General features: G+C 40.4%; 1 protein-coding gene across 4 annotated transcripts in view; it reads right to left on the reverse strand.

The window, feature by feature from the left end:
- INAVA (innate immunity activator) overlaps positions 1 to 19,450 on the reverse strand; it is a 45,393-nt gene that overhangs the window by 1,827 nt on the left and 24,116 nt on the right. For all 4 annotated transcript variants that reach the window (XM_081322185.1, XM_081322184.1, XM_081322186.1 and 1 more), the window contains 8 exons: positions 19,222 to 19,344; positions 17,017 to 17,141; positions 15,729 to 15,848; positions 12,388 to 12,616; positions 9,584 to 9,637; positions 7,995 to 8,124; positions 5,511 to 5,684; positions 3,030 to 3,753 (listed from right to left, as the gene is read on the reverse strand). In XM_081322185.1, coding sequence (XP_081178311.1) covers positions 3,030 to 3,753; positions 5,511 to 5,684; positions 7,995 to 8,124; positions 9,584 to 9,637; positions 12,388 to 12,616; positions 15,729 to 15,848; positions 17,017 to 17,141; positions 19,222 to 19,282 — 1,617 coding nt within the window. In that variant the 5' untranslated portion in view covers positions 19,283 to 19,344. The remainder of the gene's footprint in view (positions 1 to 3,029; positions 3,754 to 5,510; positions 5,685 to 7,994; positions 8,125 to 9,583; positions 9,638 to 12,387; positions 12,617 to 15,728; positions 15,849 to 17,016; positions 17,142 to 19,221; positions 19,345 to 19,450) is intronic.

Genomic DNA, 19,450 nt, shown 5'->3' on the forward strand with positions numbered 1-19,450 from the left:
CCAGATGGTCCAGAAGATCAGCTACATTAGCCTGTTGTGGCAATTGCAAGAAGCACTAGGAGAATCTTAAAAGACTAGCATATGTAATATGAAATCAGTTTGTAGACTAAAGGCCATTTAATGTGATGCCCACACGGGGCAAGCAATGTTTCTCAGGCTGATAAACATGAAGCAGATTTCATGCAGTTGAACGTAGAACAAATTTGTATCTAGAATTCTTAACTTCGAAGCTCACAAACCGACCCATGATTTTAACAATGGACTTTCAGCACTGGTGATAAGAGCATTGTGAAGGGTTACTCTCCCATGACACCGCTGCATGGGTTCGGTGTTCTACTTAAAACAGATTAGGGGAAAAAATGCAGTGAGCTGTTCAAGAACCTGCCTTTCTAGCTCATGCAACCACTTCCTAGGATAACAATTTTGCAGCTCTGTTTCAAAGGAGTGGAAGGTAAGCATTAGGGATTATGAGAGGAGGAAACCAAGGGCAAGCTCATGCTTGCATGGTGAGGGCCTGCACTCCAGGCAAGGGAGATGTCCAAAGAGATGAAAGTTTTACTCCTTGTGAAACATTCACACATCTGGAGTGGGGGGGGGAGAAATCCAGAACAAACAAACAAAAAATATCCATGCCACACAGATTTCTTTCAATGGCTACTTTTCTGAAAGTAGGTGGCAGAAGCATTCCCAGAATCCTCTGCCCTGACAAAGATAAAATAAAAATATTCCCTCAAGTCCAACGTGACAACTGTTGACCGCATGAGAATGGCCAGAAATTGGGATCATTCTTGTCAACCACACAAAATTTGCCACTGCCTTCTTTCAAGACTTTTTCAACTTTTCAATCTAGCTTACAGCCTTGGATTTTTTTTTTTTGATTTTTTTTTTATGATCTGGAACCCGACTAATAACCAGGTCTGATTCTGTGTAGCCATTTGACATCAACCAAATTCAGCTAAGCTAGCAAGGCCTTTGCTATAAACCTCAAAAGCAATTGACCAGCTTTTTCCATCGGATGCCCTCCAAAAGAATTAGTATGGAATTGTGGAAGACCAAGTCTCCAGAAGACACTAGGCTCAGAAAGGCTGCTCAAAACAACTGAACTTGGGTGCAGTTTAACCATTTCCCAGCAAACAACCAGTCTCAAATAAACTTAAACTGAACAAAAGATGCAATTTATCAAATCAGGGATGAGTTCAGTGGAAGTACAGTGGGCAAAGTTTAGTGATTATCATCCGATCATTTCACTCTTTGCCATAGGCTTAAGCAATTCCTATTGACATTGATGACCCATAAGTGTACTGAACATCAACTCCTCTTACTGCATACATCTGTTACTTGGAAAAGGACATTTTAAAATATTGTTTTAGGAAAGGTGGTATCACAAGCTCACGGTTGAACTGAGTGGTCCTTGAGCTTGGTTGTTGTCTTGCAGACATTTCATTAATAAACTAAGTAACAACATCTGCCCTGATGATATTATCTAGTTTGCTAATGAAATGTCTGCAAGAAAACAACCAAGCTCAGAGAGCACCAAGAACTCCGAAGCACAATAATAGAAGGCACAGTTCTAATATTAAAGAACTGTCTGTTCTCTCAGGCCCTGGGCTAAGGTGGATGAAGTTCTTTGTGGTGTGCTTGTGTATGTTTTTGAGTGGTTGGCAGAATTCACTCTTTTCTTTTTTATCTACCTTGTTTTTTTTAATTTGACTTTTTTAATCTATATTTTTTTTAAAAAAAAGCTACATAGTGAGCTGCCCGGAGTCATTCTAGTGTCAGGTAGCATATACATCAAATACATAATGAAATGTTAAAATAATCAGAAAATCATGAATGGAGGGAAAAACAGAAATTGGAAGGAAGTACATAGAAAGCGACGCGGTAGCTCAGTGGGTGAGGATGCTGAGCTTGTTGATCAGAAGGTCGGCAGTTTGGCGGGTCGAATCCCGAGTGCCGCGTTAGAGAGTGAGCGCCTGTTACTCATCCCAGTTTCTGCCAACCTAGCAGTTCAAAAGCACGTAAAAATGCAAGTAGAAAAATAGGAACCGCTACGGTGGGAAGGAAACAGCGTTCTGTGTGCCTTTGGCGTCTAGTCATGCCGGCCACATGACCACGGAGACGTCCTCGGACAAGCGCTGGCTCATCAGCTTTGAAACGGAGATGAGCACCAGCCCCTAGAGTCGGAAACAACTAGCACGCATGTGCGGGGGAACCTTTACCTTTACCTTTACCTAGATAGAAATGTATGCAATTCTTAATTTCTAACAGATTTTACAAATATCAAGCTCTCATATCATAACGCCTGTTCTACATAAATAAGTTAGCTTGCTTATAAAAATATGCTTTGTTATGCAGTTAAAAAGTGTTTATAATGATTTACTTCTTTTGACCCTTGATTTTGGCTATTTTACAAATTTCATGATCTTTTGAAAATAAGAAAGCTAGCCCACATTGAGACAAACTTTCTTATTGTTTCACGTGTTTGTTTACTCTTTGAGTTGACACATTTCCAAGCATATCTAAATTTCTTTCACCTCTTAATGAATTAACATATCATTTAAAACAAAAATAATTGGAAATTTGCATAAGCTCTTTTTCTCCTGTCTCCCAAATTTGGAGAGGCAGGAGGAGAAAGTTTGCAAAAAGAATAAAAAGCCATTTTTTTCCTTGATAATTTCTTGATCTTCGTATTTATATCTAAAAGGAACGTGCATTGGTGGTAGACAACATCATGGGTTGTTCTCCATTTTTGTTGGCATCCATCAAATTCAGTTAGAAAGCACTCCTCCACCATGTTTTCCATTTACTTAAGTTTAGTTGCTTTGTCTTGTGTGTCCAGATGGTGTAAGCCAGCACTGGAGTTGGCCCACTCCTAATGTGGGTTTTTAGGAGTTCAACAACACTGGCTAACATAACCCATTACTTTATTCACCGTTCTTGCTGTAGGAAAGCTGCCAGCTTAGGGCAAGGTGGGAGAGAATTAGGAAAATGCTGGTTCACCTCTCCCTAGAGCTGCTATACAGTCTTACCTGAATTTGATGCCCAAAGGAACACGGAGAATGCAGTTCTCTGCCTGGCACACTGCGCACACGGAAAGCCCCTTGCCTATCCAGGGAATGTGGACGCGCGTTGCGCAGACGGGTTCGTTCGTGCCAGGATTTTAACTCTTCTGTCACTGCCGCCTTGGAGAGAACTCGAGGACCCACTGGGACAAAGTCCTTCAAGGATGGTGTGCGAACTACCCTGCTGTGGGCTACAACTGACCTGTGGAATCTAACTGGCACTGCTTCTTCCTTGTAGGCAAAGTGGGCTGGGCTGCCAGAGAGAAAAGATGGCCGACCGTGGCAGAGCTCTCTCCCAGCAGTCAGGTGGCTACTGGGCACGTGTTCTGTGGCAGGGAAAAAACCTGGTCCTGAACGCAGGTTCTGAGGGCACAGGCGGTGGTATTCTGCTTCTTGCCCCTTGCAGACCTGGCTATGGAACAGCTGTGTGGGCTCCTCCTTGGGCACGACAGATGCTGGCTTCATAAAGGAAATGTCTGGGCTGCTGCTGCCGGCAGATGTTGTATAAGAGATGCTGGAGACATCTGAACTGCTATCTTCTGAAGCAGAGTGAAAGTTGGCTTTCAGAGCAGGTTTAGGATTGGATGCAGAGAAACAGAACTCGGGGACAGTCACGGTATAGTAGGTGGGGCGTCGCCTGGGTAGTGCACTTCTTCCACGGGACTCCAAACTTTCCCGAGTTGAACATACCCTGTGGGCCAGAATAAACTAGTTAAGACTACAAATGTCAGGAGCAATAGCAATAGAAAAACAGCACTTAGACTTATATACTACTTCATAGTGCATTAAAACCCTCTCTAAGTGGTTTACAGAGTCAGCATTTGTCCCCCAGCAATCTGGGTCCTCATTTTACCGATCTCGGAAGGATGGAAGGCTGAGTTAACCTTGAGCCATTCAGAATTGAACTCCTGGACTGAGCAGTGAGTTAGCCTGCAGGACTGCATTCTAACCACTACGCCACCATGGCTCTTTTGTTTGATCCTGGGGAAAAGTGGGAACATGACACTATTTTCTCAAAATCTTAAGTTGCTAAACACAAAAACTCTTAAAATGTAGAGTTCAGAACTTCCATACATTTCATTCTGTCTACAGTGCATTCTACTTATGACTGGCCTTTCCTACTGTATCTCATTGCATGCCTATGCCATAAATGTTCATTTAACTGAGGGATGCCCAAACATCTCTGTGGGAGTTGAAATCCACAGGTTTTAAAGTTGCCACGGTTGGACACCCATGTTCTAAGGAAATATTTAAGGCTATATTTCTGACTTCTTTAGTGGATAACTTACTTTTTTATTTCATACCCATTTATATAGATCTATGAATAGGGTCAAGTAGCAGACATACTTACATTCAGTTTCACCTTTCTTTCACATCTCTCATTTCAGGGCAATATGCCATCTATAGTTCTCTCCATCCCAATCAAAATTGCAATTTGAGTCAAATTCCCCCTCCCCCAATGTCCATATATTTCTTTATTTTAATTATTTTGCTTATAGTACATGTTCCGTTGGCCTCCTCCTTCTAGCTCAGGGGTGTCAAACTCAATTTCATTGAGGGCCGCATCAGCATTGCGGTTGCCCTCAGGGGGCCAGGTGGGTATGGCCAGGGTGGGCGTGGCCTACTGGGTGGGCGTGGCTAGAGTGCATATGGCCTACTGGGTGGGCGTGGCCAGCTCTACATCTTTCGCATCAAGGGTGCCTATGGGGGCCTGGGCAGGAGTGGGACAGATCTGAGGGTCTCTGGCAGAAGGAGGGTCTCTGGGCCAGGGCCAAGGCAGTGGGGGCCGTTCCCTCACTGTTTCCAGGATGGCTTCGCGGGCCACATGAAACCACTTTGCGGGCCGGATCCGGCCCCCGGGCCTTGTGTTTGACATGTCTGTTCTAACTGACACTATTCGCTAAACACTAATCTCTTGTGCAAAGCTACCTTCAGAGGCATTAAAGACTAGAAGCTTTTTAAAAATGAGAGCTAAGATTCTCAAGGCTCTGTATTTTGGGAGATACATAAATGTCTGCATTGTATGAATTTAATTTATTCTGGCTACAATAAACATTTAAAGTGCCTGCTTGTTGTCAAAATCCACTGTTGGGTTAGGCAAGGTAATCCTAGAAACACAGAAAACTGACGGCAGAAAAAGACCTAGTGGTCCATTGAGTCTGCCCTTTGAGTTTGTTTGTTTATATTTTTGTTAATTTTTGCCAGATGATGGACGTGTGTTTATCACAAGCAAGTTTAAACTGCATGTTTAAAGCACATGGAACCATAGGAATGCTTTAATACAGGGGTCTTCAAACTCGGCCCTTTTATGACTCATGGACTTCAATTCCCAGAATTCCTCAGCCAGTGTGCCTGGCTGAGGAATTCTGGGAGTTGAAGTCCATGAGTCATAAAAGGGCCGAGTTTGAAGACCTCTGCAAATATATGGTACCTAAAGCTTTGCAATACCTAATCAGCTGAGACTGTCCTCTCCTTCCTGGGAATTCTGGGGTTGGAGGGGCACTGGAACCAGCCTGTCTTCTTACTTCCAGCTTCCTAGGCAGATCCAAGTGACACAGATGTGTCTCAACTGCCCTCTGAAGGGAAGGGCTGGGTGCCGGTGAGGACATTATGCTTGCTGTGCTATAACAGGATACAATGAGATAAAAAGTAAGAAACAGTTTTTCTGTCTACTTCCCAGTTACCATTGTTTTTCTACAAGCAAACCGAGGGCCACTGGTTAAGGGCTATAGAAGTAGTTCTTTCCCCTTTATTTCTGAAACAGAACAGAAGCAAAAGGAAAGTCTGAAGACTGATGGGTGTCAATAAAACAACTGTTCAGGTTTAGCTAACTCTGATATTCTGGGTCAAAGAGCATTTTGATCCCAAATGTAGTCATAAGTCAAGGACTACTTGCATATGTGGTTGCCTTGGCCTTTGGGCAGATGCTTCAATCAGTACCAGGACAGGACAGAATATCCACTGGAGTTCCATCCCATATTATATGCATATGATGCCAGGGCTGCCAGCTAGATTGAAGGTGCTGGGGTGAATATATACCTGAAACAAGGCTTCAAGTACAGGTAGTCCTTGACTCACGACCACAATTGAGCCCATAATTTCTGTTGTTAAGTAAGACATTTGTTTAATGAATTTTGCCCCATTTTATGACTTTTCTTGCCACAGTTGTTAAGTGAATCACTGAGTTGTTAAGTCAGTTGTTAAGTGAATTGGGCTTTCCCATTGACTTTGCTTGCCAGAAGGGACTCTAGATCCTTCATAAACAGGAGCCAGTTGCCAAGTGTCCGAATTTTGATCACATGACCATGGGAATGCTGCAATGGCGGTCAGTGTGAAAATGGTCATGTCACTTTTTTCAGTGCTATCGTAACTTTGAATGATCACTAAATGAACCGTTGTAAATCAAGGACTACCTGTACATCAGCTTTCCAGGCATCTACAGTACAATCTTTTGGGAAAACAGGAATTTGCTGTTTGAAATTGACATGGAAGAGGGCCTTATCCATGATGGCACCTGTCTTGTGGAACAATCTTCTTCCCTGTAATATGCCAAATCATGCTGGCATCTTTTAAGTGTCTTTTTCAAAATTAAAATGTTATGTTGGCACTATCCAGCCATTAACTTCCATCATATTTGTCTTGTAATATTCTTATAATGGATTTGTCTTGTAAAGAAGGACACTAAAGGGACAGGACAAGACCGGTAAATACTTTGGATGTCTCCAATTTTCCATCTACCTGAATTGCAGGAGCAGGAAAAAAGTTTCAGGTAATGCTCTTACCATGGCATCGCCACAAAATATAAATTAGGGTTGTTTTTTTTAAAAAATAGCTATACTATTGTCACTGATTGTCTATGAAGATTCTCAGTCATCCAGATCATGGTTGTCTCAAAGATACTTTTTCAATAGACAACCGGACTTTGTTTTTCCTTGAAGATGATTCGCTTCTCATCCAAGATGCTTCTTCTGAGCTGAGAAGGAAAAACAACGTCCAGTTGCCTTTTGAAAAAGCACCTTTGGGATATTGCCACTGACAAAATCAAGAGGGTCAAAATGAATCAAACCTTTCCCTAAATCCATGACTATCAATTTACTATGCTAATTCATAATTTCATCTGTAGGCACATCTTAAAAGTAAGTGATACTTGCAAAAATTAGCCATCATAAACATTTGACTTCTATCACTGTGATCAATACTTTTAATCAATGTAGTTAATAATACAGCCAGGATACAAAATATACTGATGGCACTTTTCTTATCTGTTCAATAAACGATGTAACAAGGTAGACTAGTGCAATTTTAATATAGTGGGGAAAGAAGGATAATGTTAAGAATCCATGAATAAGCTGAGATTCGAACCAGAAAGTTCCATTCAACTTGCCGGTCATCAACCGTTGCAAATACACTTTGCAAGTTATTGTATTAAAGGTAAAGGTAAAGGTTCCCCCGCACATGCGTGCTAGTCGTTTCCGACTCTAGGGGGCGGTGCTCATCTCCGTTTCAAAGCCGAAGAGCCAGCGCTTGTCCGAAGACGTCTCCGTGGTCATGTGGCCGGCATGACTAGACGCCAAAGGCGCACGGAACGCTGTTACCTTCCCACCGGAGTGGTCCCTATTTTTCTACTTGCATTTTTACGTGCTTTCGAACTGCTAGGTGGGCAGAAGCTGGGACGAGTAACAGGCGCTCACTCTGTTACGCGGCACTCGGGATTTGATCCGCCAAACTGCCGACCTTCTGATCGACAAGCTTAGTGTCCTAACCCACTGAGCCACCGCGTCCCTAAGTTATTGTATTGTATTGTTATTGTTATTGTTATTGTATTGCTTCTCTATAAATTACGATTTACATATATTTCACTCTTTGAAATCAAATAGAGACATCTTAACAAAGAGAAAAGCACAGTAGAAAGATCTAGGGAAGAAGTCTGACCTCAGCATGTTGTTGGACTCCAACGATTTCTTGGGCTTCTCATAGGGCTTATCCAAACTAGTTTCTTTCCAGGGGCTATTCTGGATGGGAGAAGACTCCACTTCGGCAGCTGGATGATGAGTTGAATCTTCTAGAAAGCCAAGGGGGGAAAGTTGCGATGAAGAACTGTGGTGAGACTGGATTTGGGTCCAATGTGTAATTTTTGTTGGAAGGTGAGGATTCACCACTGGGACTTCTTTAAAAAGAAAGGAGGATGATAGCTTGTCACCACAAACCTGAAAGTCCTTTAAACATTTGCTAAACTACTTTGTACAGCTACACTCCCTTAGGTAAAGGTAAAGGTTCCCCCACACATGTGTGCTAGTCATTTCCGACTCTAGGGGCCGGTGCTCATCTCCCTTTCAAAGCGGAAGAGCCAGTGCTTGTCTGAGGACGTCTCCGTGGTCATGTGGCCGGCATGACTAGACGCTAAAGGCGCACGGAACGCTGTTACCTTCCCACTGTAAGTGGTCCCTATTTTTCTACTTGCATTTTTACGTGCTTTCGAACTGCTAGGTTGGCAGAAGCTGGGACGAGTAACAGGCGCTCACTCTGTTACACGGCACTCGGGATTCGACCCGCCAAACTGCCGACCTTCTGATCGACAAGCTCAGCGTCCTAACCCACTGAGCCACCGCGTCCCTCTACACTCCCTTACTAGCCCTTAATTAAATCAAAGGAGGACATTAAATTTGGCACACTTGGACCATTTCACTGAGAACCACAATAAACATCCTTCCTTGCCTTCAAGCTTGGTACAATGTTGCAGGCTAATCTCTTTAGTTGAATATTAAGTCATTAAATAAAAACAACAGCAGCAAAATATGGAGTGCATGGAGACTATGGTAAAGGAGGAATGTGGTTACTCTATGACTGAGATGGGCACTTAAACTGCTGAAACATAACTTATTAAATAAGCCATTATTTGTTGAATATCTAAGCCAAAAACAAATATTAAATTTAATGAAAGTACAGATTTCTGGTAGCTTCTCAGACCTTAAGTTGTGACCTTCAGAATGTTCTGAGGGATTATTTGCTGTGCATTTTTAAAAACGTGACTAAAATAGCTATCTGAATGTTTATTTACTACCCCCTGCAAGGCAAAACTTCTATTCTTGAAAAAACCCCTCCCTCCCTGGGCATCATAACTCTAGGATGAAAAATTATTATTTTTAAAAACGCAACTTCACCATCCCAGAGGAAAAAAAGATTGTCTTTTTGTGTATGTGTGATGAGCTATGGAAACAGCCTTCCTTCTGAACCACTATTTGACTGGGGGGCGGGGGGGGAAGTATATTTATGTAAAATAGCGAAGCATAGGTATGAATGTTATTACATTACCATGAAAAAATGGTGTCACAAAATGTGTTCAAAGATACCAAAGCATAGAAAATCAGTACACAATCAACTTGAAATGTATTATGAAAGAAGCTGCATTTTCAAGGCCATTCTTATCATGAAAAAGAAGGCCCTAAGAACAACTTCAAGTCTGCATGCAAAGGGAAGAACATCCCAAGTAAAGCCATTACGATCATACTTAATTAACTTGCCTTCTTCTCTCACAGGCGCATCCAGGAAGGAACGTTCGTCAGAGGCACCGAACCCTTAAGATGAAATGGGGAAAGTTGCTGTAAATGGGATCTGGAAAGCATTTTGCTATTCAGGACTCTAGATATTGGATTTCATTCACTCTTCCTATGTTTCTCCCCCAGCCAACATTCTGACGCCACTGAGCATAAACACCCCCACTACGTAATTAAAAGTGAGAAGTCTCTTTGGTATTTTTTTTCTTAAAGATTCTGTCAATTTCAGCAGTGCTTTTTGAGCTACTCATGGCATCAGAGAAAACATCAAAAATTAGGCTTCCTTTGAGCTATAGATTTCCAAGCAACTATCAGGAACACTGACACTCATTAGAAATATGCAGTCATAAATCCCTCGCAGACCCACAGAAGGGACAACAAAAGCTTCTATCTTATTAGTACTGGGATAACTCCAATAACCCAAACCACATCATTCAAGGCGAAGTATTCATGTACACTAACCTAGCTTCCTCAAAGAAACAGTTCATGGTACAGCAAATTAATATTAATCTAAAGGATTTGGATTTGCATTTCAGGCAGCATTTTTTCCATACAGTCAAAATATCGAATTAGGAATTAATAGCTCAAAATTCCTTTTACTCTTTAGATGCTGTGTGGATGAGACCTGAGGGCAATAATCCAGTTCAGAGAGAAATGTCCTTAAGATGATTCATTTCAAAGAGCTTACATAGGGTTCACTCTGAAACAACAGGTAGATGCTAATAACCAGTAATTTCCTTTTATGGTCCAGCCAAGATGGACTCTGAAGAGATGATCTCATTCAGTCAACAAGATCTCTGCACAATCTACACAAAGTATTGTCCTTCTATTAAACAAAGAGTCCTTTTGTGTATAGGTTCAAACCTGATTAACTCTAGATACTGCTGGGAAAGACACCCCCCCCCGTTAGAAACCCTGAGAGTGTCTAATAGCTGCATAGACAGTATTCAGTGTTCTTGTTTAAAATAAGCTGCCTTTTTATGTTCCAAATACCCTAAACAAATAGTACAAGATATAAATGAAAACACTAAGCTCTCATCTGCAAATATTTACCATATGGGATTCTTGGGCAAAAAGCAATGAAGTGGGTATATAAGAAGCCATCCAGTGAAGTCTTTTTCAATATAGCTATTTTCATAGTAGTATAGCTGAATTAGTACATACTAAAGCCAACTACTGGGAGGGAAGAAAGGAATTAGCAAGGATTGAGCCTAATACCGAAGTCCAAAGCATGTTCATTCTATGTGCAAGTAAGTCTGACTGAGTTCAGTACAGCTTACTTCTCATTTCAGTGTTCACAGGATTGCACTCTTTTTTTTTTGTAAAAATAACAGAATAAAAGAGTTGGAAGGGACCTTGGTGGTCTTCTATCTAGTCCAACTGTCTGTTCAAGTAGGAAACCCTATACCACTTTAGACAAATGGCTTGTCCAATCTCTTCTTGAAAACCTGCAGTGATGGAACAAATTCTGAAGGCAAGCTGTTCCACTGATCAATTGTTCTCACTGTCAAGTAAGTGACAGGGGCTAAAAAAGAACCAGTGAACCTTCTACTACCCAGGGCCTTGCAGGCATGTTTCCACTACAGTTTTCAGAATTCCTAGGGAATGTGCCTGTTAGCCATCTTTCTGGGAATTCTGTAGTCCCAGCACAGCTAGAGAGGGCAGCCTGGGAAGCTAAGCTAGGTGACTGATTAAGGGTTAAATCTGATACCACAGAGCTTTGCGTCAATCATTCACAGCAGGCTTCTACATGCTTCCTCCTCCAGCTGCCTCTCCCTGTTTTGTGTTTTTTTCCTTGAGTTCTCTTTGGCAACCACTTACAGAAAATTTCCCTTGGTATCTTATCACAGCAGGAAGAAGCCATAAAAGGTCAGCTTCCTGCTTTGAACTGGGATGAATTCCACCCAAACCCCGCCTGTCAAAAGTTCATTTAACCTGTTTCTTATGATTTACAGGGACAAGTACTTAATCCTAACCTCTGTCTCATTTCCTGACAATCTTTCTAATTTCAAAATCTACTTCCTCATAATAACAAAGAATCTTGTGGCAGCCTAAAGAGAAACAAATCTATTTTAAGAAAAACTATTAGTCCTTAAAGTTTTGTGAGACTTGTGTCTGCCTCTACCCTTCTGGTTTTTAGGTCTTCAGTCAAAACGGGCTTTAATTTTATTCTCTGTAGTGGCTATACAGAATAAACTGATTAGCCTGACCTTGGTAGAGTGTATTATTATTATTATTATTATTATTATTATTATTATTATTATTATATTATTATTATTATTATTATTATTATTATTATATTATTATTATTATTATTATTATTATTATTATTATTATTATTATTATCATCATCATCATCATCATCATCACATCTTTAACTTTTCAGGCCTTCTTTTCACAGACAAACAGGCCTGCTTGCCAAAATATGTACTTACAGCTTTGCTTTCCAAGCCGTCTAAAAAGTATTTCAAAGTCATTCAATCTAGCATTTGTATAAATTACAGAAGGGTGGCCCCTAGGAAAAACAATGCAAAATGACCACAACTCTAACACACCAGGGCCAGGGATGGATTTGGCTGCAGGGGTTACAGTTGTTTTACTTCCTTGAGGACTGTGCTAAGCTTATGCCTGGCTTTTATATACTTCATGCTTCAAAATGGCAGGAATTAAAAATTCAGCGGTGCAGCTGGATGGGGCTGCAGGAATTACAAAAATGAATTTCAGAGATTGTACTGAATTAGATAACCATGCTGCAGATTGACTCCGCTTACCTTCTAAGGCTGGGGCAATGGTCTTCAGCAGGGTTGACTGTTTGGATGCCAGGCGATATTCACTGAGCGCTTGCTCCAACTCCTTCAGTTTCTTTTCCTCTTTCAAAACAGCACTTTTCCGGCGTTTTCGAACCTGCTTGGCAAGATTTTCCTCTTTGGAAAGACATCGAGCAGCTTCAGCAATCTGCAGCTGCAGAGCCAGATCTCTCTCTAATGTGCTCAGCGGATCCTGGAGAAAAGGAAGGGAGAATATATTCCAAAATCTGCCTCTTCTGAGTGGTTCTTAGCAAGGGTGGTGTGACTGGCCTTTTAAAGAGAATAGAGGGGGATATATAGTGTCAGAACTTAAGAGTCACTCCTTGAAGAAGTCAGCACAGATCTGACATCATCATCCCATTCTCTGCTCCGAAGACTCCTTTTGTGGACATCTTGATAATTAAATACGATACATCCTTTTTACCTAGTTATGTTTTGAATGCTTTCTAGTGATACACTTAGTCATTGTAAGCTGATCTGGGGGTTTCCATAGAAGCCAATGTCAGCCATGTTTTGTGAAGCTCGTGCAACAAAAATTGGTCTGAATTAGGTCTGACACTGGTCATGCAAGGAAATCTTTGCTGTGTGAGAGAAATAACAGTTGTTTCAATGACTATTTCAGGCTAGATGCTTTTGTCTGGGATGAGGAAAACAAATAAAAAGGGGAAAAGAAAGGAAATCAATGTTTTAACAACTTTCAAATGAGCATGTTCAGCATGCTACCTTGGAAATTCTGGGAGTTGAAGTCACACATCTGAAAATTGCCAGTGTTGAGAAACCCTGTTCTAAAGCATAATGTATTGTTCCATATAGAAAAAAAGTCTCTGGCACAAAAGGATTGTATGTTAGATTTGCTAGATGAATGATGTTTATGACATGTTCCAGGCAACATGTTATAAAAATCTGTGGAATGTAAGTAATAACAATCCAAATGGCTCACAAACTAATAAAATAACTCCCAGTTAGATCCATGTTGGATCTGCTAGGCAACTGTAGCCTGCTGAAAAATAGAATCTTTCCTGTCTTCAGTTGCAGAAAAGATTCCAGAATTCCCGTGTATGTACCATACGCATATGTGCACATAAGTGCATGTACGCACAAGTGTATAAATATGCAGTGAGCATTTAGTGTGAGAAAATCTACAGGTTGATGGAGACAACAATATGAAACTCCTTTGGGCATAGGAGTGTATAAAAAAGGTAATTAATTGGATTTGGGCTGAAGTTAATTCTTCTGTAAATAGCACCTCCCTTCAGAATCCAACTAGAACCTCAGGGCTTATTGCCCTTGAAAGATTTTTATGATTCAAGTAATTATGCTAAGACTTAGTGTGCAAAATACACTATGTCTCAAATCAATTTTCCTAACAATTATTTTCTTTTTATATTGAACATTCAATAAACAAGGAAAAACAAACAGGGAAAGGTCATGTTTGGCATAAAAAGCAGGCGATGGTACTATCATGTTGCTAGAGTTATGGAAAATGATGGGCCAAGACCATATTGCATAAAAGGTACCAGACAGATCCCTCACTAAATCTAATCCTCCTGTCACCTTTTTAGCTAGAATAATTAAAGACCAATCACAAAGAATGATTTTCAATTCTTTCAAGGCATGCTTACAAGCAGTGTAGGGATGCTAATCCAATTTAAAGATTTAGGTGGTGATTATTTTTGGATTTAAGTAATCTACAGTTAAAAGGGTGTGCTCTTTTGTCTATTCTACTGGACTGATGTCTAAGGCAAAATTCCCAGCCTCCTGCTGAACTAGCAAACCGGATGAGTTAAAACTATTTACAGACTAAGCAGATATGTTCTGCTTCCAGTATAACAGGTTCCTAATAGTTGAGGAGGAAACACAAAGTAGTATGCAATATTTTATTGAGCTGGAGGTTAAGAGGGAAAAAGCTTGGAATAGTGTGTGAATGTACAAGTGCATGTCTGTGACTCTGCATGTGAGACACAAGAGAAGCAATGGGCTTCCAAAAGAACAATTTTATTTAGCACCACACTCTCTGTCTCCCATTGAGGGGAACTTATAGAGAGAACAAACAGCACACCACATGCCATCCTTACTTAGATTAATAAAACTGAACGTAGGACACAGGCAGGAGAGACACTATTTGCAAAAGAGACACTGCATCCCACATGTTTGATAAGAAGGAAACCTGAGGCTCCCAGATCCCTTTGGGATGATTTATCTACCATTCACTTTCTACTGAGAATCACTTTCAGACACTTTTTTAAAACTGGGAATCCACAATTTGTAAAAAAAAATCCCATGCAAACTTTTTCCACAGAGAAAAAAGGTTTCCTGGATTGGTTGAACTAGGTTTCAAAGGGAGACTGAGCTTTATGCATAAAAGAAACCATGCCTCTATAAAAGTTGGCTGCTAGGTATCTTTCACTTGGAATCTGAAGTTATTCCTGTCTTTTTTTATTCATCAACTTACTCCTACTGGAGCCGAAAAGTTGGAAATGCTGTATATTGGATTTTGACTGGCTGTGTTGGGATCCTTCTACACTGAAGCACCAAAGTCTATGAAAAGAATAGCAGGTACAAAATGATCCAGGTGTACAAAGCAGCTAACTAGGAGGAAGAAACGTCTTTTCTCAGCCTCAATGCTACTTTTATATAATTGAAGTACTTTTTCTTGCTTTATGTCTGACCCTATAGAAATGTTTCAGTTTCAGAACATTGGCCTGATCTTTGCTGAGATGGCCCAATAAAGATTAAGAAGTAACAAGAGGTCCTTACAGAGCAGCAGTGCTTTTTTTGTAAAAGAAAAAGGTGCCGGAACTCACACATGTCATACAACCCGCCTTGCCTATCCTACAAGGTTCCATCCAAAAAAGGTGCCGGAACTCCGTTCTGAGAGTTCTATGACAAAAAAAGCCCTGCAGAGCAGGGTTAAGAAAATAGAGATGCCAGACTTGTACTCAGCCAAGATCACCAGCATTGCAAAGCTACTCCTTCTTCCACCCTATTCCAAACAGCCTTAGCAGCAGAAGTTCCCACGACTACTGCTATTAACTACAAGAGCAAGCAAAAGTAGATGCTGATCTGGTAATCCTGTTCAGGGACCTTTGGAGGCCAGAATATCAAGCAGGGATTCCCAGAACCTCTTTCCTTATCAAACTAATTGTGTCCATGGCTGAATTGCAATTCACTTGTTGTTTTTCCCCCTCCTGGAATCCATTTATATTTACATGCTGATTCAGCCAACACAACCTTCTGGGTCACTCAAATGTTTGTGCTCATCCACGTTCTCTAAACCCCAAAAAGTTGTAAGCAAGGTGCCTTACTGCTCCTGAAAGAATAGCCTTTTGGTCCAGTTTGAAAGCAGCACCAATTCGACGGCGGACCTTTGGGGGCTTCTCTCCTGCTTTCAGAGGATATTCTGAAGACAGCATTCCTGTCAATTCCTGCCCAAAAAAAAATGTAGAAGTAGCACAAGTCAAGGAGGGCCTTAAAGTTAGGCAATATAAAGCAGCTGAACTGAGTATCACGAAAGAGCAGCATATTTGTTATTAACTGATTTATTAATATATTTCTCCTGCCAGATAGGAGGGGAAATATATTTTTGTGTTGTTTTTTTCTGCTTCCGGTGCCACAACAATTTAATAGGCTTTGGGCACTGCATACCTTGACCTGGAAATAGAATGCTATTTACTCTGCTGCCTGAAGTAGCAATTTAACCAAGATTGCTGCTAAAGCGGATTGCCAAAGGGGAACAGGCAATATCTAATCTATTTATTTAGCACAGCACCATAGTACATTTTATATAACTTTTTTTGAATTTGCATTCAGTAACGAGCCTGAAAATGTCAATAAAAGGAGATAAATAAGTTCACGTTAATTTTAATGGGCTTGGTATGCAGTTAGCTTTTGGCTTTTTCTTATTTTCTAAATAGCCTTCAGTTAATTTCAGGCAGAGAGAACGACCAAAAATTGAATGCTTGGGAAAATACCCAGGACTGAATTCATTGCAAGATAATTTCTAAACTAATTATTTTTAAGGGGCTTTTTATAAGTTGGTGATCAGTCAAACAAAGAAACAGGAAGACAGTCAATGAACTGATCCAAGGGAAGAACCAGATTCTAGAGATAATAGAATGTTCTGGAGGAGATTCCCAATAGGGAAACAAGTTTGATATTAACTTAGTAACTTTCTGTAGTTATGTTTACACATTGTCACAGAAGATAACAATGGCTTGATGGGATGGATTTTATTTGGTAGAAATTTTCATATTCACATATTGACTAGCTGCTGCACTTAATCAGGTTTATTAAGAAACTTGAAGGGAGACTCTTAATTGTAGATTTAATTAAAAGACTTGAGTTGTTTTACCAAGCTACTTCTTAAATGATGCATGAGCTTCTATCACAGACCAAGTGTTCGTGAGATCCATTTTACTCTTTCACTATCTTCACGCTTAGACTAGGTATCACTCAATCTCTATAGAAAGCCCTTCTCATTTCTTTGGACAGTGGAATCCCAAACCTTCCAGATATGGTTTTTTTTTCCTGCAGTACTGCACCTTACAAATCCCTAATATGGTTAACAATTCTACAACTCTTTTGGCTCCTTACTGCTTCACGCAAACACAATCTTCGTAGTTCCTGCAAACAGGCTTCCAGGCGTTCCTCAAGGGCCTTTTGCTGCTTCCTCATGGCTTGTGTCAAATCCTTCATTGCAGCCATGGGGCTATCAGGTCCTGAAAGAATAATAATAATAATAAAAAGTACAGATTGATTTGTCAGAAAAGAAAGCTCGGATGGGATGGATTTTGATAATATTTGATCAGTCAGACAGAGTTGGCCTTTGGCAGCTTCTTTAAGCAGAGACAGGGATTGTAAATGCATCTTCAAAGACCAATACAATTGTTATCACAAAATTGTGTTTAACATCAAAAGAGCTTTTCTGAACCTCATCAGACAAGGCATGGAAAGTGTCCAACAGCAAGGATTGAGTAGCTCCACTTCATAGACAGTAGGCAGGTCAAGGTTGTTACAGACAAGATAAAGACAAGGCCTAAGGCCAATATCCCTAAATGTTATGTTATTAGCAAAGAAAGCACATTTATTTATTGCTCTGCCCATGGATTGAGGAAGAAATACCAGGCATTGATTTTTAAAGCCTTAAAAAAATATCACGGCTGTCACTTAATAGGATTCTACACAGAATTTCTTCCATGGGATCAAAGGTCAGCTCTCTGACTCCTTTCAAGCGTATGATACCAGCCTATACAGGTTTTAATCAAACAGGGCACTGACAATCTGTTCCATATACATGATTCATAACATAGGGCTGGGTAGGATTCTGTCAGCATGCTCTAAATTTGGTGGCACTGAAGAAAGAGCAGTTCTTATTCAGATGTGCGAAGGGTATATGGTGATAAGCTCCTGGGACCCAAAGGAATTTGCTGAGGAAGCAGAGGTTGTATGATGACTTCCCTAATTTATTTATTTCAAAATCAATTTTCCAAGTGCACGTGGAACTAGCTTTTCTTTCCAAAATAAAAAATCCAGCTAGGTGTGCCACAACTGAGCTTTTTGCAGTCTCAAGAGTTTCCAAATAAAGAAAATACTTCTTCATTATGCTTGTACTTCTTATTATTGCCTTTATCCAAGAAGCTAAAAGAAAAATCCAGACCACAACAGAAGATGTCTTGTTGGCAATTAGACTACATCTTCATTGGAATAATCCACATCATCTACCTTGTGTTATTAAAGTTGCTATGGTAATTTGTGAGAGTGAGTAAACCATCCTGAGAAAAAGAAGAATTAGTGGGCCTGACTCTCTGTAAGTTCTTATACATATATTGCCTGTATGGAGAAAGACTGTAAAACAGAGTTACATCAAAGGCTTGAATCTTGAATCTTGCCAGAATGTAAAACAGCCTGCTTTGTTTTGATTTAGTGGCATATGTACACTCAGCTCCTGTAATTTATTCAATAAACTGTGATTAAAATTAACTATGAATCAGCACACAGCACTGGATACGTACCACTTTCCTATACAAGGAAGCATTTAATTGTATATGTGTTGCTGTAGCTGATGTGTGGTTAGATTATTATTATTTTTTGCTACAAAAGTATGTGGCTGAGAGCTTTTTAGCAGTTCAACAAGTTTAGAAATAACTAAAGAAATACAAGGCACCACACAACATTCATGCAAAAAGAATGCCACATATTTCATGCTTAGGTTTCTAATAAAATAGCTTCTCAAGAGTCTGCTTGGTCAGAAAAAGAAAGGATTAATTCTTCAATATAACAGCTGGCCTGTATTTCAGGGCAACTGAAAAGCTTTGCAGTGGTAATAAGTTATACTGTAAGATGAGTGGCAAGCATCAGGCCAAAGAGAAGGCTCCACCCTGCCCTATCATTCCTCAAATCTGATACAACTGTTGTTGTCACAGCTCCTGGCTCTGGTTCCTGTCCAAGATCAATTCTTATTTTGCAAGATTGCCCTTCATCACTTCAATGTAAAGACTATATCTTGCGCAACATCATAACCCATCTGAGATAAAGCTACAGTGATAAACTCTGACTGCTGGGCCAGCCATGACTAATAAGGTGTGGAATTCTGTGCACAGCTGTATTTTGTGTCAACTGCAACAAATGAGTGTTAGCAACATCAATAGAGTCTAGCCTAAGAAAACCTCAGTCTACAGCAAGCCACAGAAGAAAGACCCCAGCAGAGTATATATTGTTGCTTAAACTTGTTGACACTAGAAAGCATCCAGGAAGATGTCTGCATTTTTCCAAGAAGAAACTTCCCCATTAGTCACTTACCGGACTGGATTATGATGCCACTGTCTGTATCACTGGTCTCATCCTTATTCTTACTTTTCATGGCCAAACCCAGGTCATGGAGAGAGACAGTATGATCACACCTGGAAAATGCTGTAATGGCTTCTGTTAATACAAAAAGGGCATGACTGAGGTATGCTTTGTACAAACACAAAGTGAGCAAGAACAATGCTAAAAGAAAGGGCTGGATAGGGGCCTTCCACTGACTGTG

The sequence above is a fragment of the Vipera berus genome, assembly GCF_964194415.1.
Source record: "Vipera berus genome assembly, chromosome: 3".
Classification (NCBI taxonomy): domain Eukaryota; kingdom Metazoa; phylum Chordata; class Lepidosauria; order Squamata; family Viperidae; genus Vipera; species Vipera berus.